We start from the raw sequence: 19,317 nt of genomic DNA on the forward strand, positions 1-19,317 counted from the left end.
CAACTGTCAAATGGAATGAATGGAATGTTTCCCCCTTTGACCTTTATGGTCGCTTAGGAACACAGTTGCTCCTGATTTGCTGCTTCCTTTACCCTCTAAAAATATGTGTGTTTGTGTGTGTGTACATGGACTTTTTAAAAGAGTGAGGTCTGTTTTATGTGTTTAAAATATTTCCATACTGCCTTGTCTAGTGACTTAATGCAGAACAAATTACTCTGCCACAGCAAAAGTGTGTCCCCCCCAAAAAAATCTATGTAGCAAAGCCACAATTTATTAAAACAACTTCAATAGTAAAAATGCCTGTGCAAGTGATGAGAGAGAGAGTGATTTGGGGGGAGATGGAGATGCAAATTTGAGCCACAGAAATTTGAACTGGCCCAAGACACTTGGACACCTGAGGCAAACCACGAAATCATAGTATCATAGAATCATAGAGTTGGAAGAGACCACAAGGGCCATCGAGTCCAACCCCCTGCCAAGCAGGAAACACCATCAGAGCACTCTGCTTAAAGACCTCCAAAGAAGGAGACTCCACCACACTCCTTGGCAGCAAATTCCACTGTCGAACAGCTCTTACTGTCAGGAAGTTCTTCCTAATGTTTAGGGGGAATCTTCTTTCTTGTAGTTTGGATCCATTGCTCTGTGTCCGCTTCTCTGGAGCAGCAGAAAACAACCTTTCTCCCTCCTCTATGTGACATCCTTTTATATATTTGAACATGGCTATCATATCATATGGCTATCAAATGATGCCCTCTCCCCACCAGGGAAGAAGGGGTGAGTGATGATCTACAGCGGGAACAGGGCGTGGGGTGGGGAATAAAAATCTATGTTGGGAACAACATTGGGAAGAGACCAGCAGCACCTCTATTTGACCTCCAGCAAGTGCATTGCAGCTGTTGCTGCCACAGCAGCAGTGGTGATACATTGCTTGGAGGCCAGATCTGCTGCCCCTGTGGATCCTGCCACCTGCGGTGGTCGCCTCCCCTTGCCTCATGGGTGGGCCAGCGTGGGTGTGAAGTCCCTATGGAACACCGGACAAGGCCACTGCAATGGTTTCAGACCCTGGCTGGGTTGGCTCAGATCATTTCAGGTCCCCACTCTCATGTGCTGGATTGGGCCCCAAATCAGATTGATGGGGGCACACACCATTCTAATACAGACTTGGAATAGAATCCTAAACACCCTTATCTGGGAGTAAATCCCAGTGAGCTTTGTGGGGTTTGCTTCCAAGAAGACATGCACAGAATTAAAGCCTTGGAGCAGGAAGAGCCATCCTGGAGCCCTCCAGATTCTGTTGGAATGCAACTCCCATCTGTCATGGCCAGAAGTTGGCTTCACCTGCTGAGCAGCAGCCTGAAGGAGCAGAAGATGAAGTGGCTCTACCTGCTGCTGATCAACCTTCTTGCTCTTGATGAGAACCAGCTGGCTCCAGCTTTCTTAAGCAGGGTTTCCAGTCTCAGTGAGTTGCTGAAACAACATTCATAATTCCTGACCAGACTCTTGCTGCTTCATGCTTCTTGTGACGTTGGACCCTCGGCTTTCTTGACCCCCGGATCGTCTGACTATGTGAACTGAGATACTCCTGAACTTAGGACTGGACTGGACCTTGTACAGTGGTACCTCGGTTTATGAACTTAATCCATTCCAGAAGTCTGTTCTTAAACCAAAGCCGTTCTTAAACCGAGGTGTGCTTTCCCTAATAAGGCCTCCCACCACAGGTGCCCCTTCCACTGTTCGGCTTCCGTTCGTAGACTGAGGTAAAGTTTGCTAACCGGAACACTACTTCCGGTTTTGCGGAGTTCATATACCAAATAGTTCATAAACAGGGCTGTTCTTAAACCGAGGTCCTACTGTATATGGACTCTGCTGTCAGGCAACCTCTCCCCTGAGACTCGGCTGGTTGGCTGGCCTCTCCCCCCACTGAGCTCTGCCGTGGCCGGCAGCACAGGACTACCACCCCATCTCTGCTGACTGTTGGCTGTAGCTAACAACATCTGGGCAATTCCATATGGGCTCTCAGCCCCTCCAAGTGTCCCTGTTTTCCAGGGAAAGCCCCAGATTTACAAAAGCTGTCCTGGATTCTGATTTGATCCTGGAATATCCTGCTTTTCCTTAGGATGTCCCTATTTTCATCAGAGGAATGTTGAAGGCAGTGCTATTTTTCCAAAAAAAGAGATGCCAGAACTCACCATGAACACCTCCCTCTTTCTCTCAGAATGGTAATAGTGGCCACCTGGAAGGTGATGGAACCCACTGAGAGGTGCCAGAACAGAGCTATGGTGCGTTCTGGCTGCAAAGAAACCCTGGTTGGAGGGTTAAAGATGTGCTGCCTGAGCCTTAAAAACTTGCAGCCAGCTGGCAAGGGGTTAGGCATGAGGTGGCCAGCAATGGTTTGGGGGAACTAAAGTTTTTTAGGAACTGTATGAAAAACCTGCTCTTCTGGTTTCCTGCCGATCGGGAAGGGAGCGTGGATCTGATCGTCCGATCAGAGACCTGCAGGGGAAAGAGGGGAGAGCTCCAAGGCAAGCCCCCCCCCCGCAAGTTCCGCTATGTTGTGGAACATTGAGAAGTCCGGCAGAGCGCCGATCTCCTGCCCCTGAAAAACACCACCGAAAGGCAAGTAGCGGGGAAAGAGTGGTCTAGAGCGCTCATGGCTGCATCGCGAACCTGTGGGTCAAAGCCTCAATCTGCCACTGTAAGCAGGGGATTTTCATACCAACATTATAAAGCCGAAAAATATCAGTAAGAAGATTTCTGTAAATGTTTGAAATTTCTTTCTTTCAATTCAGTGAAAACGGAAACTAGAAAGGAAGTCAACTTCCATTTTCTGGCTACTTTCCAACTGCTGGGGAAAGATTTGTAAGTGGAAGATTGACAAGCCACTTCAATCGCTCTGGTAAGAAATCCTTTTTTTGAGCTTCATTAGCATATCTATCTTACTGGAATATTGGATATAATTTTGATCTTTAACTTAAACTTGCACAGTTTCTGATTTGGAAAATACCTTACTGAACTATTTGGAATTATTTGGAACTACCTGGAACTTCACAATCAAACCCAAACCTACGGAGGGGAACACTCATCTAACTTTGGACAAAAAAGTCCATGGAAAAGCCTGGAAATAGCTGGAGGTTGAGCAACTAATCAGGCCAAATAAAGTGATTGGTGAAGACCAGAGTATTTGGAACTTTGAAAGGAAATAATAATTGATCACAAAAAGAAAGTAGACTACATTTAATTGGACTTGGGGAATGTTTCTCTTTGTCCTTGCGGCCTTTTCCTTCAACCGACGGTTCTGGATTGATGTTGAGAGAACTAATTAACAACCACTGCATACCATCTAGACATTGTAAACAGTATCATTTTGTTAACTTTCCCCACTTTATTAGCTTTATTTTCTGTCATTATTTTATGGAACTGTCTTTGTTAATTTAGGGTATTTCCATTTCCGAATTGCTCCTATTCCTTTGTCTGATATTTTGCTTTCTATTTTGCTTGCTCCCAACTAAGGCTGGGTGGTGAGAACAACCAAGGGGTGACTTGTGGCCTTGAAGGAGTGATAAGACTGAGCTGAAAGAATTATTGTTTTGAGAATAAACCAGAAGACTGGCTAGTATAGAAACAGTGTAAACTAACTTAGAATGACAACATCAGAAAACAGGCTGCTGCAGGCAGAAGGGGATCTATGCAGGAGACACCAGACAGACATGTCTCTCCAGAAATGGCAGATTTTCTGGCAGAATTTAAAAAGACATGTTGAAAGAAATGCAGAAACAGTCTGAAATGATGGTAGTGGAATTGGGAAAAAATACTAAAATGGTCACAGAAATGTGCAATAAATTAGAAAATTTAACAAACCCCCCCCAGAAGCTTTGCCGCCTTGCCGATGTGGGGATCCAGGACACAGTCCTTCAATGGCTGCGCTCGTTTCTCTCTGGTCGGGGACAGAGGGTGGCGCTTGGGGGGGAATTGTCATCGCGCCACTCCTTGGTGTGTGGAGTGCCTCGGGGTGCGATACTCTCTCCGATGCTTTTTAACATCTTTATGCGCCCCCTCGCCCAGCTTGTCCGGAGTTTTGGGCTGGGTTGACATCAGTATGCTGATGACACCCAACTCTATCTGTTGATAGATGGCCATCCTGACTCGGCCCCAGACACACTGATCAGATGTTTGGAAGCTGTGGCTGGATGGTTACGTAGGAGCCGGTTGAAGTTAAATCCTTTGAAGACAGAGGTCCTCTGGCTGGAACAGGATGATATGGGATTGAGGGGGCAACTCCCATCTCTTGCGGGGGTGCAATTAGTGCAAGCACCGTCCGTTAAGAGTTTGGGTGCAATCTTCGACACCTCCCTCTCCATGGAGGCGCAGATTACAGCTATAACAAAGGTGGCATTTTTTCATCTCCGCCAAGCTAAGCAGTTGGCTCCTTACCTTTCTCGCCCTGACCTAGCCACTGTGATCCACGCGACGGTCATCTCCAGACTGGATTATTGTAACTCGCTCTACGTGGGGCTGCCCTTGAGACTGACCCAGAAACTCCAGCGGGTGCAGAATGCCGCGGCGAGACTCCTTACGGGGTCTTCGCTGCGAGATCACATTTACCTGGTGCTATACCAGTTGCACTGGCTCCCGGTGGAGTACAGGATCAGGTTTAAGGTGCTGGTTTTAACTTTTAAAGCCCTATACGGCTTAGGACCCTCGTACCTACGGGACCGCCTCTCCTGGTATGCCCCACAGAGGAACCTACGGTCTGCAAATAAAAACATCCTGAAGGTCCCAGGCCACAGAGAGGTTCGTCTGGCCTCAACAAGAGCCAGGGCTTTTTCGGCTGTGGTCCAATCTGGTGGAACGTTCTGTCACAAGAGACTAGGGCCCTGCGGGACTTGACATCTTTCCGCAGGGCCTGCAAGACAGAGCTGTTCCGCCAGGCCTTTGGCCAGGGCACAGCCTGACTCCCTCCTTTGGCAATCTTCGTGGAGCTCTGGCCCAATGGTTGCCATCGGTTTGATTTGAATTAACTTTTATAATGAAATGTTTTTAGAATGTTGCACTATTTTATTGTTGTTAGCCGCCCTGAGCCCGGCTTCGGCTGGGGAGGGCGGGATATAAATAAAATTTATTATTATTATTATTATGAAATACAAAGATCTTTTAGAGAGGAAAACACCCAGATGGCTTTCGCCAATGGAGGCAAAGGCCCAGAAAAAGTTAAATATGGAAACCAAGTGGTTGAAATACTCTGATCTGTTATTGGAAGATAAAGGATACAAATTAAAACCATTTGATCAAATTAAAGATAACATAAATTGGCTACACAACCACCAGATCAATGAACTGTACAAATTAGATAAGAAAAATGGTTTTGCTTCAGAAAAAACTAAGTTGAAAACGGAGTTGTTGGACTCTAAAGTTAAAAATTGGTCTAAAATGTATAATTTACTGTTGGAGTGGCATACAAAGGATAAACAAGTTAAATCTGTGATGATAGATTGGGCAAGAGATGTGGGACATAATATAATGTTTGAAGATTGGGAAAGGTTAGAATCATAGAATCATAGAGTTGGAAGAGACCACAAGGGCCATCGAGTCCAACCCCCTGCCAAGCAGGAAACACCATGAGAGCACTCCTGACATATGGTTGTCAAGCCTCTGCTTAAAGGCCTCCAAAGAAGGAGACTCCACCACACTCCTTGGCAGCAAATTCCACTGTCGAACAGCTCTTACTGTCAGGAAGTTCTTCCTAATGTTTAGGTGGAATCTTCTTTCTTGTAGTTTGGAACCATTGCTCTGTGTCCACTTCTCTGGAGCAGCAGAAAACAACCTTTCTCCCTCCTCTATGTGACATCCTTTTATATATTTGAACATGGCTATCATATCACCCCTTAACCTCCTCTTCTCCAGGCTAAACATGCCCAGCTCCCTTAGCCGTTCCTCATAAAACTTCATAAAACTTAGGGAAGTGCTTGGTGAGATCCCATGGACAGTAATACTAAAAGGAAAGGGAGTTCATGATGGCTGGGAGTTTGTTAAGAGGGAGATAGTAAAAGCACAACTTCAGGCAATACCAATGAGACGGAAACATGGAAGGTGCCTAAAGAAGCCAGGGTGGCTATCTAAAGAACTTTTAACTGAGTTAAGATTAAAAAAGGATGTGTACAAAAAATGGAAAAGGGGGGAAACCACCAAAGAGGAATTCAAACAAATAGCCAGCACGTGTAGACACAAAGTCAGAAAAGCTAAAGCACAGAATGAACTCAGGCTTGCTAGAGAGGTTAAAAGCAACAAAAAAGGCTTTTATGGGTATGTTCGTAGCAAAAGGAAGAACAAAGAAACAGTGGGGTCACTCAGAGGAGAAGATGGTGAAATGCAAACAGGGGACACAGAAAGGGCTGAACTCCTCAATGCCTTCTTTGCCTCAGTCTTCTCCGATAAAGAAAACAATGCCCGACCTGAAGAATTTGGAGCAAATGATTCAGCAGAGGAAACACAGCCCAGAATAACTAAGGAGATAGTACAAGAATACTTGGCTAGTCTAGATGTATTCAAGTCTCCAGGGCCAGATGAACTGCATCCAAGAGTATTAAAAGAACTGGCAGATGTGATTTCAGAACCACTGGCAGTCATCTTTGAGAATTCCTGGAGAACAGGCGAAGTCCCGGCAGACTGGAGGAGGGCAAATGTTGTCCCTATTTTCAAAAAGGGGAAAAGAGAGGACCCAAATAATTACCGCCCAGTCAGTCTGACATCAATACCAGGGAAGATTCTGGAGCAGATCATTAAGCAAACAGTCTGTGAGCACCTAGAAAGGAATGCTGTGATCACCAATAGTCAGCATGGATTTCTGAAAAATAAGTCATGTCAGACTAACCTGATCTCGTTTTTTGACAGAATTACAAGCCTGGTAGATGAAGGGAACGCAGTGGATGTAGCCTACCTTGATTTCAGCAAGGCATTTGACAAGGTGCCCCATGATATTCTTGTAAAGAAGCTGGTTAAATGCGGTCTTGACTATGCTACCACTCAGTGGATTTGTAACTGGCTGACTGACCGAACCCAAAGGGTGCTCATCAATGGTTCCTCTTCATCCTGGAGAAGAGTGACTAGTGGGGTGCCACAGGGTTCTGTCTTGGGCCCGGTCTTATTCAACATCTTTATCAACGACTTGGATGATGGACTCAAGGGCATCCTGATCAAATTTGCAGATGACACCAAACTGGGAGGGGTGGCTAACACCCCAGAGGACAGGATCACACTTCAAAACGACCTTGACAGATTAGAGAACTGGGCCAAAACAAACAAGATGAATTTTAACAGGGAGAAATGTAAAGTATTGCACTTGGGCAAAAAAAATGAGAGGCACAAATACAAGATGGGTGACACCTGGCTTGAGAGCACTACATGTGAAAAGGATCTAGGAGTCTTGGTTGACCACAAACTTGACATGAGCCAACAGTGTGACGCGGCAGCTAAAAAAGCCAATGCAATTCTGGGCTGCATCAATAGGAGTATAGCATCTAGATCAAGGGAAGTAATAGTGCCACTGTATTCTGCTCTGGTCAGACCTCACCTGGAGTACTGTGTCCAGTTCTGGGCACCACAGTTCAAGAAGGACATTGACAAACTGGAACGTGTCCAGAGGAGGGCAACCAAAATGGTCAAAGGCCTGGAAACGATGCCTTATGAGGAACAGCTAAGGGAGCTGGGCATGTTTAGCCTGGAGAAGAGGAGGTTAAGGGGTGATATGATAGCCATGTTCAAATATATAAAAGGATGTCACATAGAGGAGGGAGAAAGGTTGTTTTCTGCTGCTCCAGAGAAGCGGACACGGAGCAATGGATCCAAACTACAAGAAAGAAGATTCCACCTAAACATTAGGAAGAACTTCCTGACAGTAAGAGCTGTTCGACAGTGGAATTTGCTGCCAAGGAGTGTGGTGGAGTCTCCTTCTTTGGAGGTCTTTAAGCAGAGGCTTGACAACCATATGTCAGGAGTGCTCTGATGGTGTTTCCTGCTTGGCAGGGGGTTGGACTCGATGGCCCTTGTGGTCTCTTCCAACTCTATGATTCTATGATTCTATAAGGCATCGTTTCCAGGCCTTTGACCATTTTGGTTGCCCTCCTCTGGACACGTTCCAGTTTGTCAGTGTCCTTCTTGAACTGTGGTGCCCAGAACTGGACACAGTACTCCAGGTGAGGTCTAACCAGAGCAGAATACAGTGGCACTATTACTTCCCTTGATCTAGATGCTATACTCCTATTGATGCAGCCCAGAATTGCATTGGCTTTTTTAGCTGCCGCGTCACACTGTTGGCTCATGTCAAGTTTGTGGTCAACCAAGACTCCTAGATCCTTTTCACATGTACTGCTCTCAAGCCAGGTGTCACCCATCTTGTATTTGTGCCTCTCATTTTTTTTGCCCAAGTGCAATACTTGACATTTCTCCCTCTTAAAATTCATCTTGTTTGTTTTGGCCCAGTTCTCTTTTGGCCCAGTTGTGGAGGAAGGGAGTCAAGTTCACTGCATGTATGGTGTTAAAGGAAAATATTGTGAAAATGATGTATAGATGGTACTTAACCCCTGTAAAACTAGCAAAGATATATCATTATAGTAATAATCTATGCTGGAAATGTAAAGAAAAAGAGGGTACCTTTTATCATATGTGGTAGACCTGCACCAAGGTGAAAGACTTCTGGGAGAAGATTTATAATGAATTGAAAAAAATGTTGAAATATACATTTATTAAGAAACCAGAGGCCTTTCTTATTGGAATAACAGGTATGGAATTGCCCAAAAAAGATGTTAGATTGTTTTTGTATGCCACAACTGCAGCTAGAATTTTGTTAGCCAAGAATTGGAAATCACAAGAAGTCCTAGCAGTAGAGGAATGGCAGATGAAGATGATGGACTTTTTGGAGCTAGCCGACCTGACTGGAAGAATCTGCGACCAGAAGGAGGAGGAGTACCAGGAGGAATGGATGAAATTCAAAGACTATTTACTTAAATATGCTAAGATAATTTAATTGGAAAAACTTGCAAATATCAGATAGGCTTAGGATTTAAATATGTGATGTTAGAGAATAATATGTTTAAAGTTAAAATGAAAAGAAAAGAAAGATGTTAAGTGATTAAGTTAATTTTCTGAGAAAAATTGGTTTTGTAAAACTGTTACAATGATATACACTGAAATTCAGCCAGGGGGATTTGAGGAAGTCACTTAACAATGTTACTAAGATTGGATCAAGTACAGTTAAGATCTATGTTTGTTTGTCTGTTTAAAATTTTGGAAAATCAATAAAAAAATTGGGGGGGAAAATAGATCGGGGGTCAGCAACATGCAGCCCATGGGCTGGATGCCGCCCACGAAGACCATTTTACCGGCCCATGAGCCGCCCCTGAACCGAGCTGCCTGCTTGGCGAGTCTCCCGCGCGCTTCGCTAAACCAGTACAGTGCGGCACAGGGACTCACCAAGCGGTGCCAGAAATCGTGCCTGTGCATGCACAGATACCGGAAATCGCATCTGTGCATGTCCAGACACCAAAAATTGCTTCCGCACAGGCACAATTTTTGGCGTCTGGGCATGCGCAGAATTGATTTCCGCCGCCGCGGACATGCGCAAATGCAATTTTTGCATTCGTGCTGCACCAGTCTGGCCCACGGATGATCTCCGTGAGAGTGATTTGGCCCATGGCCAGTAAACCTTGCTGACCCCTGCATTAGATAGAGAGTTTACAGTCTTTTCACATGTCTACGAAAGTAGTGCAAGAAGTCATGCAATGTGGCTCTCTAAAGAATTGGAATTAAGAGAAAAGAAAAGAAAAAGAAATAATGCCAAGAACACAATCCATTAATTTTAGAATTGCAAAATGAAAAACATTCCACTCTGAGATGGAGATTGAATGAAGATTTGTTAGACAATCAGAATCTGTTAGAGAAAACAGAGAAAACATTAGGGGATTATTCTGAGCTAAATTTTAAAAAAAGGAACAGACCTTCAGATTGTTAGGGATGCCAGTAAGGCTGTGATGAGAGGTTTTTTATTCAACAAAATGCATACCAAAAGAAGGTGAGGGAACAGAAGAAAAGGGAAATTTTAGAGGCTCTGATAAAAATGGAAAGAGTTAATAAACAAACCAAATAAAGAGAGTACAAAGCAAGCTATTAAATTATTACAAACACAATATTCAATGATCATTAGTAAAGAATTAGACTGGAAAATTAAAAAAGAAACAAAAATATTTTGAGAATGCTAACAAACCAGGGAAGTTGTTGGCATGGCAATTAAATAAAAATGAGATGAAAAATACTATAAGTAAAATTAAAGTTAAGGAAAAACTTATAGATAACTCAAAGGAGATTAGGAAATAATTTTTCAAAAATTTCACAGATCTATATAGGACAGGACTAGAAAAGAAGATTGAAATAGAGGAATATATGAGAGCAAGCAAATTACCAAAAATAACAGATGAGAAATTAGTAATTCTAAATGCCCCAATAACAACTTCAGAGGTATTGGAAGTAATTAGTCGGGCAAAAACAGGGAAATCGCCAGGACTGGATGGAATATCAGCCAAATATTATTTAAAAATAAATAAACAATTATTAGCACCATTACAAGCTACAATGAATGAAATTTTCATTCATTTTGAATGAAAGAGAGAGGAGTATATAACCCTAATCCCAAAACAAGAGACAGACTTGACCTCAATAAAAAATTATAGACCGATTTCGCTATTAAATAACGATTATAAACTGTTTGCCAATATATTGGCTAATAGGATGAAAACAATATTGAAGGAATTTATACATCATGATCAGGCAGGTTTTCTTCCGGGGAGACAAATTAAGGATAATATAAGAAATATCATAGATGTGATAGAATACCTGGAAGTAAGAAATGAAAAACAGGCAGCGTTGATGTTTATAGATGCTGAAAAAGTGTTTGATAATGTTTCATGTGAATTTATGAAAAAAAGTCCCCGAAGAAATGAATTTTGGAGAAAACTTTAGGAAAGGGATTCAAGCAATTTACTCTGATCAAAAAGCCAAACTAATTGTAAATCAGGTGGTAACAGATAATTGTAAGATAGAGAAAGGAACAAGACAGGAATGTCCATTATCACCTTTATAATTTATTTTGATTCTAGAAGTCCTGACAAGAAACATCAGGGCAGATGAAACCATTAGAGGAATTACGGTGGGGAAAAAGACATAGAGGCATATGCAGATGACCTTGGAATTACAGTTGAGGACCCTAATAATTCTCTTCCAAAAGTTTTAGAAAAAATACAGAAATTTGGGCAAGTAACAGGTTTTAAGTTGAATAAAAATAAGACAAAGCTGTTGGTGAAAAATCTATCAGAAAAGGATAAAAAAGAACTACAGCAGAATATAGAAATAGAGATCCATAAAAAAGCAAAATATTTAGGAATTTGGTTGACAACCAAAAACATTAACATTATTAAAGACAATTATGAAAAAAATTGGGATGAAATAAAAAGGAATTTAGAAATATGGGGGAGAATGAATTTATCATTGTTAGGAAGAATTGCAGTGATCAAGATGAACGTATTGCCAAAAATGTTATTTTTATTTCAGTCAGTACCGGTTATAAGTAATGCAGCATGCTTCAAGAAATGGCAAAGAGATATTACAAAATTTATCTGGAAAGGAAAGAAACCAAGTATAAAATATAAATTACTTACGGATATCAAAAATAGAGGAGGTTTCTCTCTTACAGATTTTAATTTATATTACGAAGCTGCTTGAATTGCTTGGATCTGGGACTGGATTAAATTAGAAAATACAGATCTGTTAGACTTCGAAAGACATAACAGATTTGGGTGGCATGCGTATTTGTGGTATGACAAAGGGAAAGTGTATAAAGAATTTTACAATCATATAATTAGGAGATCACTTCTAAAAGTCTGGGAAAGATATAAAGATTTATTAGAACAAAAGACCCCGTGGTGGTTGTCACCAAGAGAAGCAACATCAATTAAAAAAATAAATAGGAAAGAAAAATGGCTTACCAGAAATAGAAGGGAAATTAAAATTGAAAGATTGTGAAGAGATTTGAGAACATGTCAATGACTGGTTGCAATACAGTGGTACCTCGGGTTAAATACTTACCGTATTTTTCGTTCTATAAGACGCACCAGACCATAAGACGCACCTAGTTTTTGGAGGAGGGAAATAAGAAAAATAAATAAATCTGAATTTCAGAAGCCAGAACAACAAGAGGGATCGCTGCGCAGCGAAAGCAGCGATCCCTCTTGCTGTTCTGGCTTCTGGGATAGCTGCACAGCCTGCATTCGCTCCATAAGACGCACACACATTTCCCCTTACTTTTTAGGAGGGAAAAAGTGAGTCTTATAGAGCAAAAGATACGGTAATTCGTTCCAGAGGTCCGTTCTTAACCTGAAACTGTTCTTAACGTGAAGCACCACTTTAGCTAATGGGGCCTCCTGCTGCCGCCGCGCTGCCGGAGCCCAATTTCTGTTCTTATCCTGAAGCAAAGTTCTTAACCTGAAACACTATTTCTAGGTTAGCGGAGTGTGTAACCTGAAGCATATGTAACCTGAAGCGTATGTAACCAAAGGTACCACTGTATTTCCAAGTAAATGAGGTATTTAAAGAAGATAAAAAGAAAGGATTCAGTTATACTTTATCTAGATTTCAAAGAGAAATTATAGATGACAATACCAAATTACTGAAGATGTATAATTTATTGCTAGAATGGGAAACCAAAGATGAAGAGGTTAAATGTGTAATGATTAAATGGGCACAACATTTAGGACATAACATACAAATGGAAGATTGGGAAAAATTATGGCAATTGGATTTAAAATTTACTGACTGTATAACTTTGAAAGAGAACTATATGAAAATGATGTATTGATGGTATATGACTTCTGTTAAACTTGTAAAAATGTATAGAACAAGCTCCAATAAGTGCTGGAAGTGTAAAGAGAAAGAAGGTATGTTTTATCACATGTGGTGCACTGGTGGAGGGACGGGGGATCGGAGGAAGTGAACCGCCCCCGGCACCACTATTCTGGTAGGGTGCCATCACGGCGCCCCCCCGGACACACGCTGTGTACCCTGTGTGCACCGGGCGCCACACCCCCACAGATGGCACACCACACCCCCAGAACACGTGCCACGCCCTTGCAGGAGGCGTACCACGCCCTCAGGATACGCGTCCCGCCCCCTGAGGGCGCCAGTCACGCTCCCGCCTGCTCTCCACCCCCGGTAGCGGAGCATGCAGCTTCGCCACAGATGTGGTGGAATTGGACAGGAATTGCCAAAAGAGCGGAAGAAGTTGTTTATGTATTCTGCAGTGGCAGCTAGGATTCTACTAGCTCAAAAATGGAAAAAGGACAAGATACCGACGAAAGAAGAATGGCAAGTCAAACTTATGGAATACGCTGGAAAAACAAAACTCACGGGAAGACAATGATAATGAAGACTTAAAAAAAAGATTGGGAACCCTTCATGTTCTATCTACAGAAATATTGTAAAGAAATGGACTCACTAGCAGGATTTGAGGAAACACTTACAACTAAGAAAACAAGTGTAAAGGTTAAGAAACAACAACATGGAAATTAATTAAGTGTAAGATGTAATTTGAAAGAAATTTGGTATAAAAATGATAAGAACATAAGAGCATTTAGCTAAAAGATCATAAAAATAAGATAAAAATTAAGCAGAAGTAGCAAATATTTAAAGAATCAGAAGGGGAAGTTGAGGGAAGTCACAGGATGGAGGGGTTTCGTTTTCTTTTTTTCTCTTTTATATGATAAATGTGTTGAATACTAAATTGTAAAATTTCATATACAAAAATTTGAAAAGAAATAAAAAAAAGAAAGAAAAACCTGCTCCTCTTTTGCTGAACCTTTGATTTGCACAAGATGTGTCTGCATCCGCCTCTCCATGGGATGCCTCACATGGGTCTCTTTGCTGCATTGGCCAATGAGAGACTGGCTGCCTCAGATCTTGGGGCTTGTGCTTGTGGCACCCTCACCATGCAACTGTCTCCTCGCAGGTGTTATACTGGCTTGCTTAGCATTTGGTATAGTTAGAGAGCTGGCAATCATGTGGTAAACTTTAAAAACAAACAAACACATTCTCTGATATTATATTGAAATTATATTGGGAATTGTTACTGTTACAGTGAAATTTTGTGCATTTTTTTAATATTAAAAAGTGATATTTTCCCCCTTCATTGCACACACTTTATTTAGTCATTTTAGGTTATTTATTTAATTTGCATAGTGCTTAAATGTAAATAAAAGCTCTAAGTGGTTATGAACTCTACAATTCTATGATATGAAATCATTGGACAGCAGAACAGTATAGGGAAATGGGGGGGGGGGGACGACACCAAGCATGGTTTCCAATACGAGAAAACTTTTCTGACTCACACACAACACACACACATGGCTTGCAACAAAACATTGCAATGTGAAGTTCCCCTGTTCAGTATTCCTGCCAACCAGCCTGCCATGCCCTTTCCCACAATACTCTATTCTGCCTCCCCCCCCCCGTCTTTTGTTTCCCTCACTTGTCTGCTGCACACTTAGCCAGATCAGCCCTTCTGTTTTGCACCCCTCCTTAAGTTTTTCTCCTCCTCCAAATCTTGGAGTTCTCCCAAGCCTGCTGATCCGTCCAGAGGCTCCACACTTGGAGAAAGAGTTTGTGACGAGTATATTGTGAGCAGTAAGCTGCCTCATGGACTCTTAGAAGCTATGTTAGCCACCCCTAATCTGAACAAACATATATGTTGCTGTTGTTTAAGAGCTGGAGGACTTCATTTCACGAATTTTGCACAATAGCTGCAGACTCTCCCATGCTGAGATTAAGCAGTATGAATCTGGGTTTTGAATGATGTGTGCCCCACATTCCATCTTTCTGTCGGTCTGTTGCAGAAATGCCTTAAAATTTCAACACCCTTTCCCCCAAGTCAGTGACTGAGTTCCAGTTCTGTCCTATAGAAAGAGAACCACTATCCTACAAAATATAATATTCAAATAAGAGAACTGGAATAATTTGAACTAAAGATTAGAAGGGGGAGCGAGAGAGAGAGAGAATTTGCATCTTAAAAAGCAGCAGTCTCATTGACATTCTTCTCATGGATATTAAAGAAAGGCAAAGGAAAGTTGTAACTGTTGAACACCATCCAAGCATTGATACATTTTTTAGCATGGTCAGTGAGAAATGGCTCCTAGGAACTCTGAGTCTCCTCCTATTGCATTACGTCTTTGACTAAGAAAGTGACCATTTGCTCTTGGTTTCCTAAGTCGTATCAGCTTATTTCTGCCTGGCCATACAAAACTCTTAGCATATTTGAAGCCAGCATTCGTCTGCCAAAGAAGTGGCACCTCTCCCCCAACTCCCATCAAGGATAAAACAATAAGCGGAGAGAGAATGACCGAAAGCAATGGAATCAGGTAAAGTAATTTTTGTAAATTCGATAATTCTTTCCTAAGAAATGGTGGCTGCAGTCCAATGCAAACTTACCAGCTAGAGTCCTACTGAACACAGTGGGGCTTGCATTTGAGTGAACATGAGGAAGGTTGGTTTTCTGTGCATTCTGAGAGCATGGACCTGATTCTGCTCTTGTAAGAAATTAAATGAGTGTTCTCTCTCATTCCATGACAACAAGTAGTAAATGTTGTAGATTTCAGCGAACGCTCCCTGTAAATCAACAGGCTATGGGTTGCTCATTTAAAACTGGTAACAAGGATAACCAAACAAGGAATTCTTTGTCAATGGAAGGACATGAAAGTTTGCGCACCGTTTCTCATTTGCTGACATTGACTTGGGAAAGAGAACTTTTGTCCTTCAAAAAATAGCTACTTTGCACCTTGTTGTTGTTTTTTAACAACAACAACAAGCAAGCAATAATTTTAAGTTGCTGAACCTTCTAATATTAGCATACTATGTATGTTAGTACATAGATGTGATACTATCCCCCCCCTAAAAAAAAACCCCACACCTGAAACCAGTAAATGGAGAAAATAGAACAGGAGAGAATGAAGTGGGGAAAGTAGCAATTTGCATTCCGACATGGAAACAAGTGCTGCTCAGTTGGGAGTGAAGCCAAGTCATAAGAATGCATGCAGAAAGGGGCAGGCAGGGAACCGGAAAAGTTTTGTAAAATCGCAAGGTATTCTGCAAACCACATACATGTACACAAAGCAGCAAAAATTGCTGTTATGGGAGTAAAAAACCAAACAACAAATAAATAATAATAGTAACAACAACAACAACAACAACAACAACATAATTTGCACTGATTTTCTATACTAGACACCATTATGATGTTGTTGTTGTTACTATTATTATTTATTTGTTGTTTGGTTTTTTTAACCAAGGTAATTCAAAGCAACTTACAACATATAAACAAACACATATGTTGAAACTGTCATAAAAGAAAGAAATCTAAAAGACAGTTCTGTTTTTAAAAGGCAGGATTAGAACATCCCACCCACTCAAGGATAATTAAGAGCCAAAGACCTGGAGAAAAATAATGGTGTCTGATGTGTGAAATTGGGAGTGCGGCAAGGCAAGGCATAGCTGGATTGGCTGTGGGGTTGGCTGTGGGGCCCAGTTCCCCATGGGGAACTCAATCATGCAGCTAATCCCCACTCAGAAAGCAGCTCTGCCAACCAAATGCAGGGTGCTTTGCTGGGCATAGAGCTTGCAACACCCCTTGCGGTTCCCAACTTCTCCCAAACCAGGTCACTGTCCTGCCCACCTCTCAAAGTTGGCTCAGGGGGTGGGGGTTAATGAGCAGGGCTAGCCACCCTGGGCTTACCTGAACAATGAATAAGACTGAAATTATTATGCAGCTCAGGACCACCATACCTCAAGGACTGCCTCTCTCCCTATGAACCTCTGAGGCCCTTCTTTGTGTGCTGCCTCCTTGAGAAATCTGGAGGGTGGCAACATGAGAAAGGGCCTTTTTTGTGGTGTCTCCTCAGTTGTGGAATGCTCTCCCCAGGGAGGCTCACCTGGCGCCTTCACTACATGTTCTTAGTCACCAGGTGAAAACATTCCTTTTTAACCACATTTTATGCAAATCTATCTCCTTTTTTCTTTTGGTGATGTGCTTCTTCTGAGTCCATGCAAAACTCTGCCTACAGACTTTCTTCCCCCTTCTTCAGGAATTTGTCAGAAGCACAGAAAAACTGGAAAAATTCTGGAACAGGGCAAGAAGATTCCTCAGGTAAGCATATGTCAGGAAAGGGGATACCCACAATGTAGTCCATAATTGCCTAATTGGGCCTTCTGTGAAAGGGGAGAGTGGAGGAGGACGCACAAGAGGCCAGTTAACCTGCTCCAGGTGTAGCACCCATCTTTGCTGCAGGTAAGCGTGGGGGGAGAGCAACTGCTAAAGCGCAGCAAACGCATCCTATTCCTGTGCCTGCAGCGCAACCCAAGCCGCCTCCTGAGTGCACCGGCACTTTCTCCCACATAAGTTGGATGGGAGCCTTCTGGATTTGTCCGTGGTAACTTTTTATACTGTTAACCTGAGTTTCATACCTCTCCCTGCTGTGCGCACAGAGTTTCAAATGCGGCTCCTTTCCCCTCTTGTGGTCTGCGACCTCTCTTGCTCAAAGCATAATCAGGACAAAGCCAAAAATGAACTAGTTGTCGGTGTCTGCAGAATAAAGGAGCTTTTGTGGGGACCAAAATGGCTTTTCTGTTCCTCAACAACTTTGTGCAGGGTTTCGATGGCACTCTGCCATTTCTTGCTATGGGAGCATTTTGCCATTGTTGAACAGAGCCAGCTTTAAAAAGGGGCTTCCTTGCTTCTGGGACTCAGAAGGGCTTGCCCACTGTGTCTGTTCCTCCTTTGTGTGCAGCAACTTCCTCAGTGGTGAGAAGAGTTCTCTTGGATCAGACCAAAATCCTGTCTGATCCAGCATTGGGTTCCCTAAGGGGGGGCAGTTTGAATCAGTCTGCATTGAAAGGCAAAACTATTTCTACTTCCCCAAACAGTATTCTCACAGAAACCCAGCCATCCTTTGAAATTTGCACTTTGTTTAATTTTGCAATGCAGTTTTCCCACCAAATAATGCACACAAAAAAGGTATATACTGAGGATAAAGTGTGCCACTGGGCTGCATGTTCCTCACCGCTGTCCCACATGAATGACTTTGTGCACGTAGAAACGTGGCACAGCAATGAGAGGACAAGGCCAGATCCTTTGTCCTGGCTTCAGGAAGTTCTTATATGGAAGAGCATTCAAATATTGTATCTCCCACTTGGTGGGAAAACAAACAAACGGGTTTTGCACCTTCAACAATTCCAAACAAGAGGGACCCTCAGGAATGTCTAGCTCAGGGATACAGAGGCCCCGTTTTGAATGAGCCTCGTTGTGTGGCAGTGGCAATCCAGAGTAGCTCCACCAAAGAGTTTCCAATCCCTTTCAAATCCTCTGCTGCCTTCCTCCCTGACTTTCCTTCCCTGGAAAAATGCAAACTTTCCCTCTGCCTTTCTTTGGGGGATTTGTTCTCCCTTTCCATCCCTTGGTGGCAAAATGATCTTCGCCTTAGTTTTTCTCTCAGCTGAGGATGCAGCACATTCCAAAAGGGACTCTCAAACTTTCTTTCCTTCCCGCCTCCTGGCTGAAGTAAGAGTCGAGTAGCACTTCCCCCACCCCTCCATGGGTTAGAAACAAGTGCTGCTCTGGGGGCTACTTGAGAACTAAGTGTGTTGTTGTTGGGCTAAGCCTTGTCCTATTCTGACTGCCAAACCCTCTACCTCCATGCTTACCAAATGTCTGTCTCCCCTCCATGGATCCAAGTCCTCCCTCCCTGCCACTTTCTGGATCCCTTCACTTTGTCGCACTCTAGCACAGCCATGAAATAAAACACATGGCTCTGTAGCACCTCCTCGTTTGGAGGCAGTGATGCATCTGAGTTGCAGCTGCAGGAGAGAGGCTCCTCCTTATGCGTTGCACTTTTGGGCATCGGGCCTTGGTCCTGGGTTGGGGGTGGGGGCTGAAGACCTTTTGCTCTTTCTGCAGTGGGGTCTCTGCAATATCCCAGTCTCCAGGGCCCTGGAGTCACCCCACCAACATAGGAGGGGAGCTGTTTAGCCACTGCATGCTCCAAAGTTGACCATTCAGGAACTCCGAAAACATTCAGTGCCTCCATTTCCAGACAATGGGATGCAGCAAGTTCTGTGACATGCAGTGGAACTTCCAGGAAAATACGACTTAGGTCACTCTGAAAGTGATGTTGGAGCAGCCTGCGTCCTTTGCCCAGTATGTGCACAGCAAATAGCAGATCTTGGTGAAAGGCAACA

At 43.0% G+C, this 19,317-nt stretch overlaps 1 protein-coding gene across 4 annotated transcripts in view; it reads left to right on the forward strand.

Moving 5' to 3' along the window:
- Nucleotides 1-15,215: 15,215 nt before the first annotated feature.
- The window catches only part of ACSBG1 (acyl-CoA synthetase bubblegum family member 1), a 36,112-nt gene continuing 32,010 nt past the window's right edge, over nt 15,216-19,317 (forward strand). The window contains exons 1-2 of one of the 4 annotated variants that reach the window (XM_053364672.1): nt 15,216-15,449; nt 17,148-17,230. In XM_053364672.1, the coding sequence (XP_053220647.1) occupies nt 15,427-15,449; nt 17,148-17,230 (106 nt within the window). In that variant the 5' untranslated portion in view covers nt 15,216-15,426. The remainder of the gene's footprint in view (nt 15,450-17,147; nt 17,231-19,317) is intronic. The other 3 variants (XM_053364674.1, XM_053364676.1, XM_053364673.1) reach the window with 3 other exon arrangements.

This window comes from Podarcis raffonei, chromosome 14 (genome assembly GCF_027172205.1).
Source record: "Podarcis raffonei isolate rPodRaf1 chromosome 14, rPodRaf1.pri, whole genome shotgun sequence".
Lineage (NCBI taxonomy): Eukaryota > Metazoa > Chordata > Lepidosauria > Squamata > Lacertidae > Podarcis > Podarcis raffonei.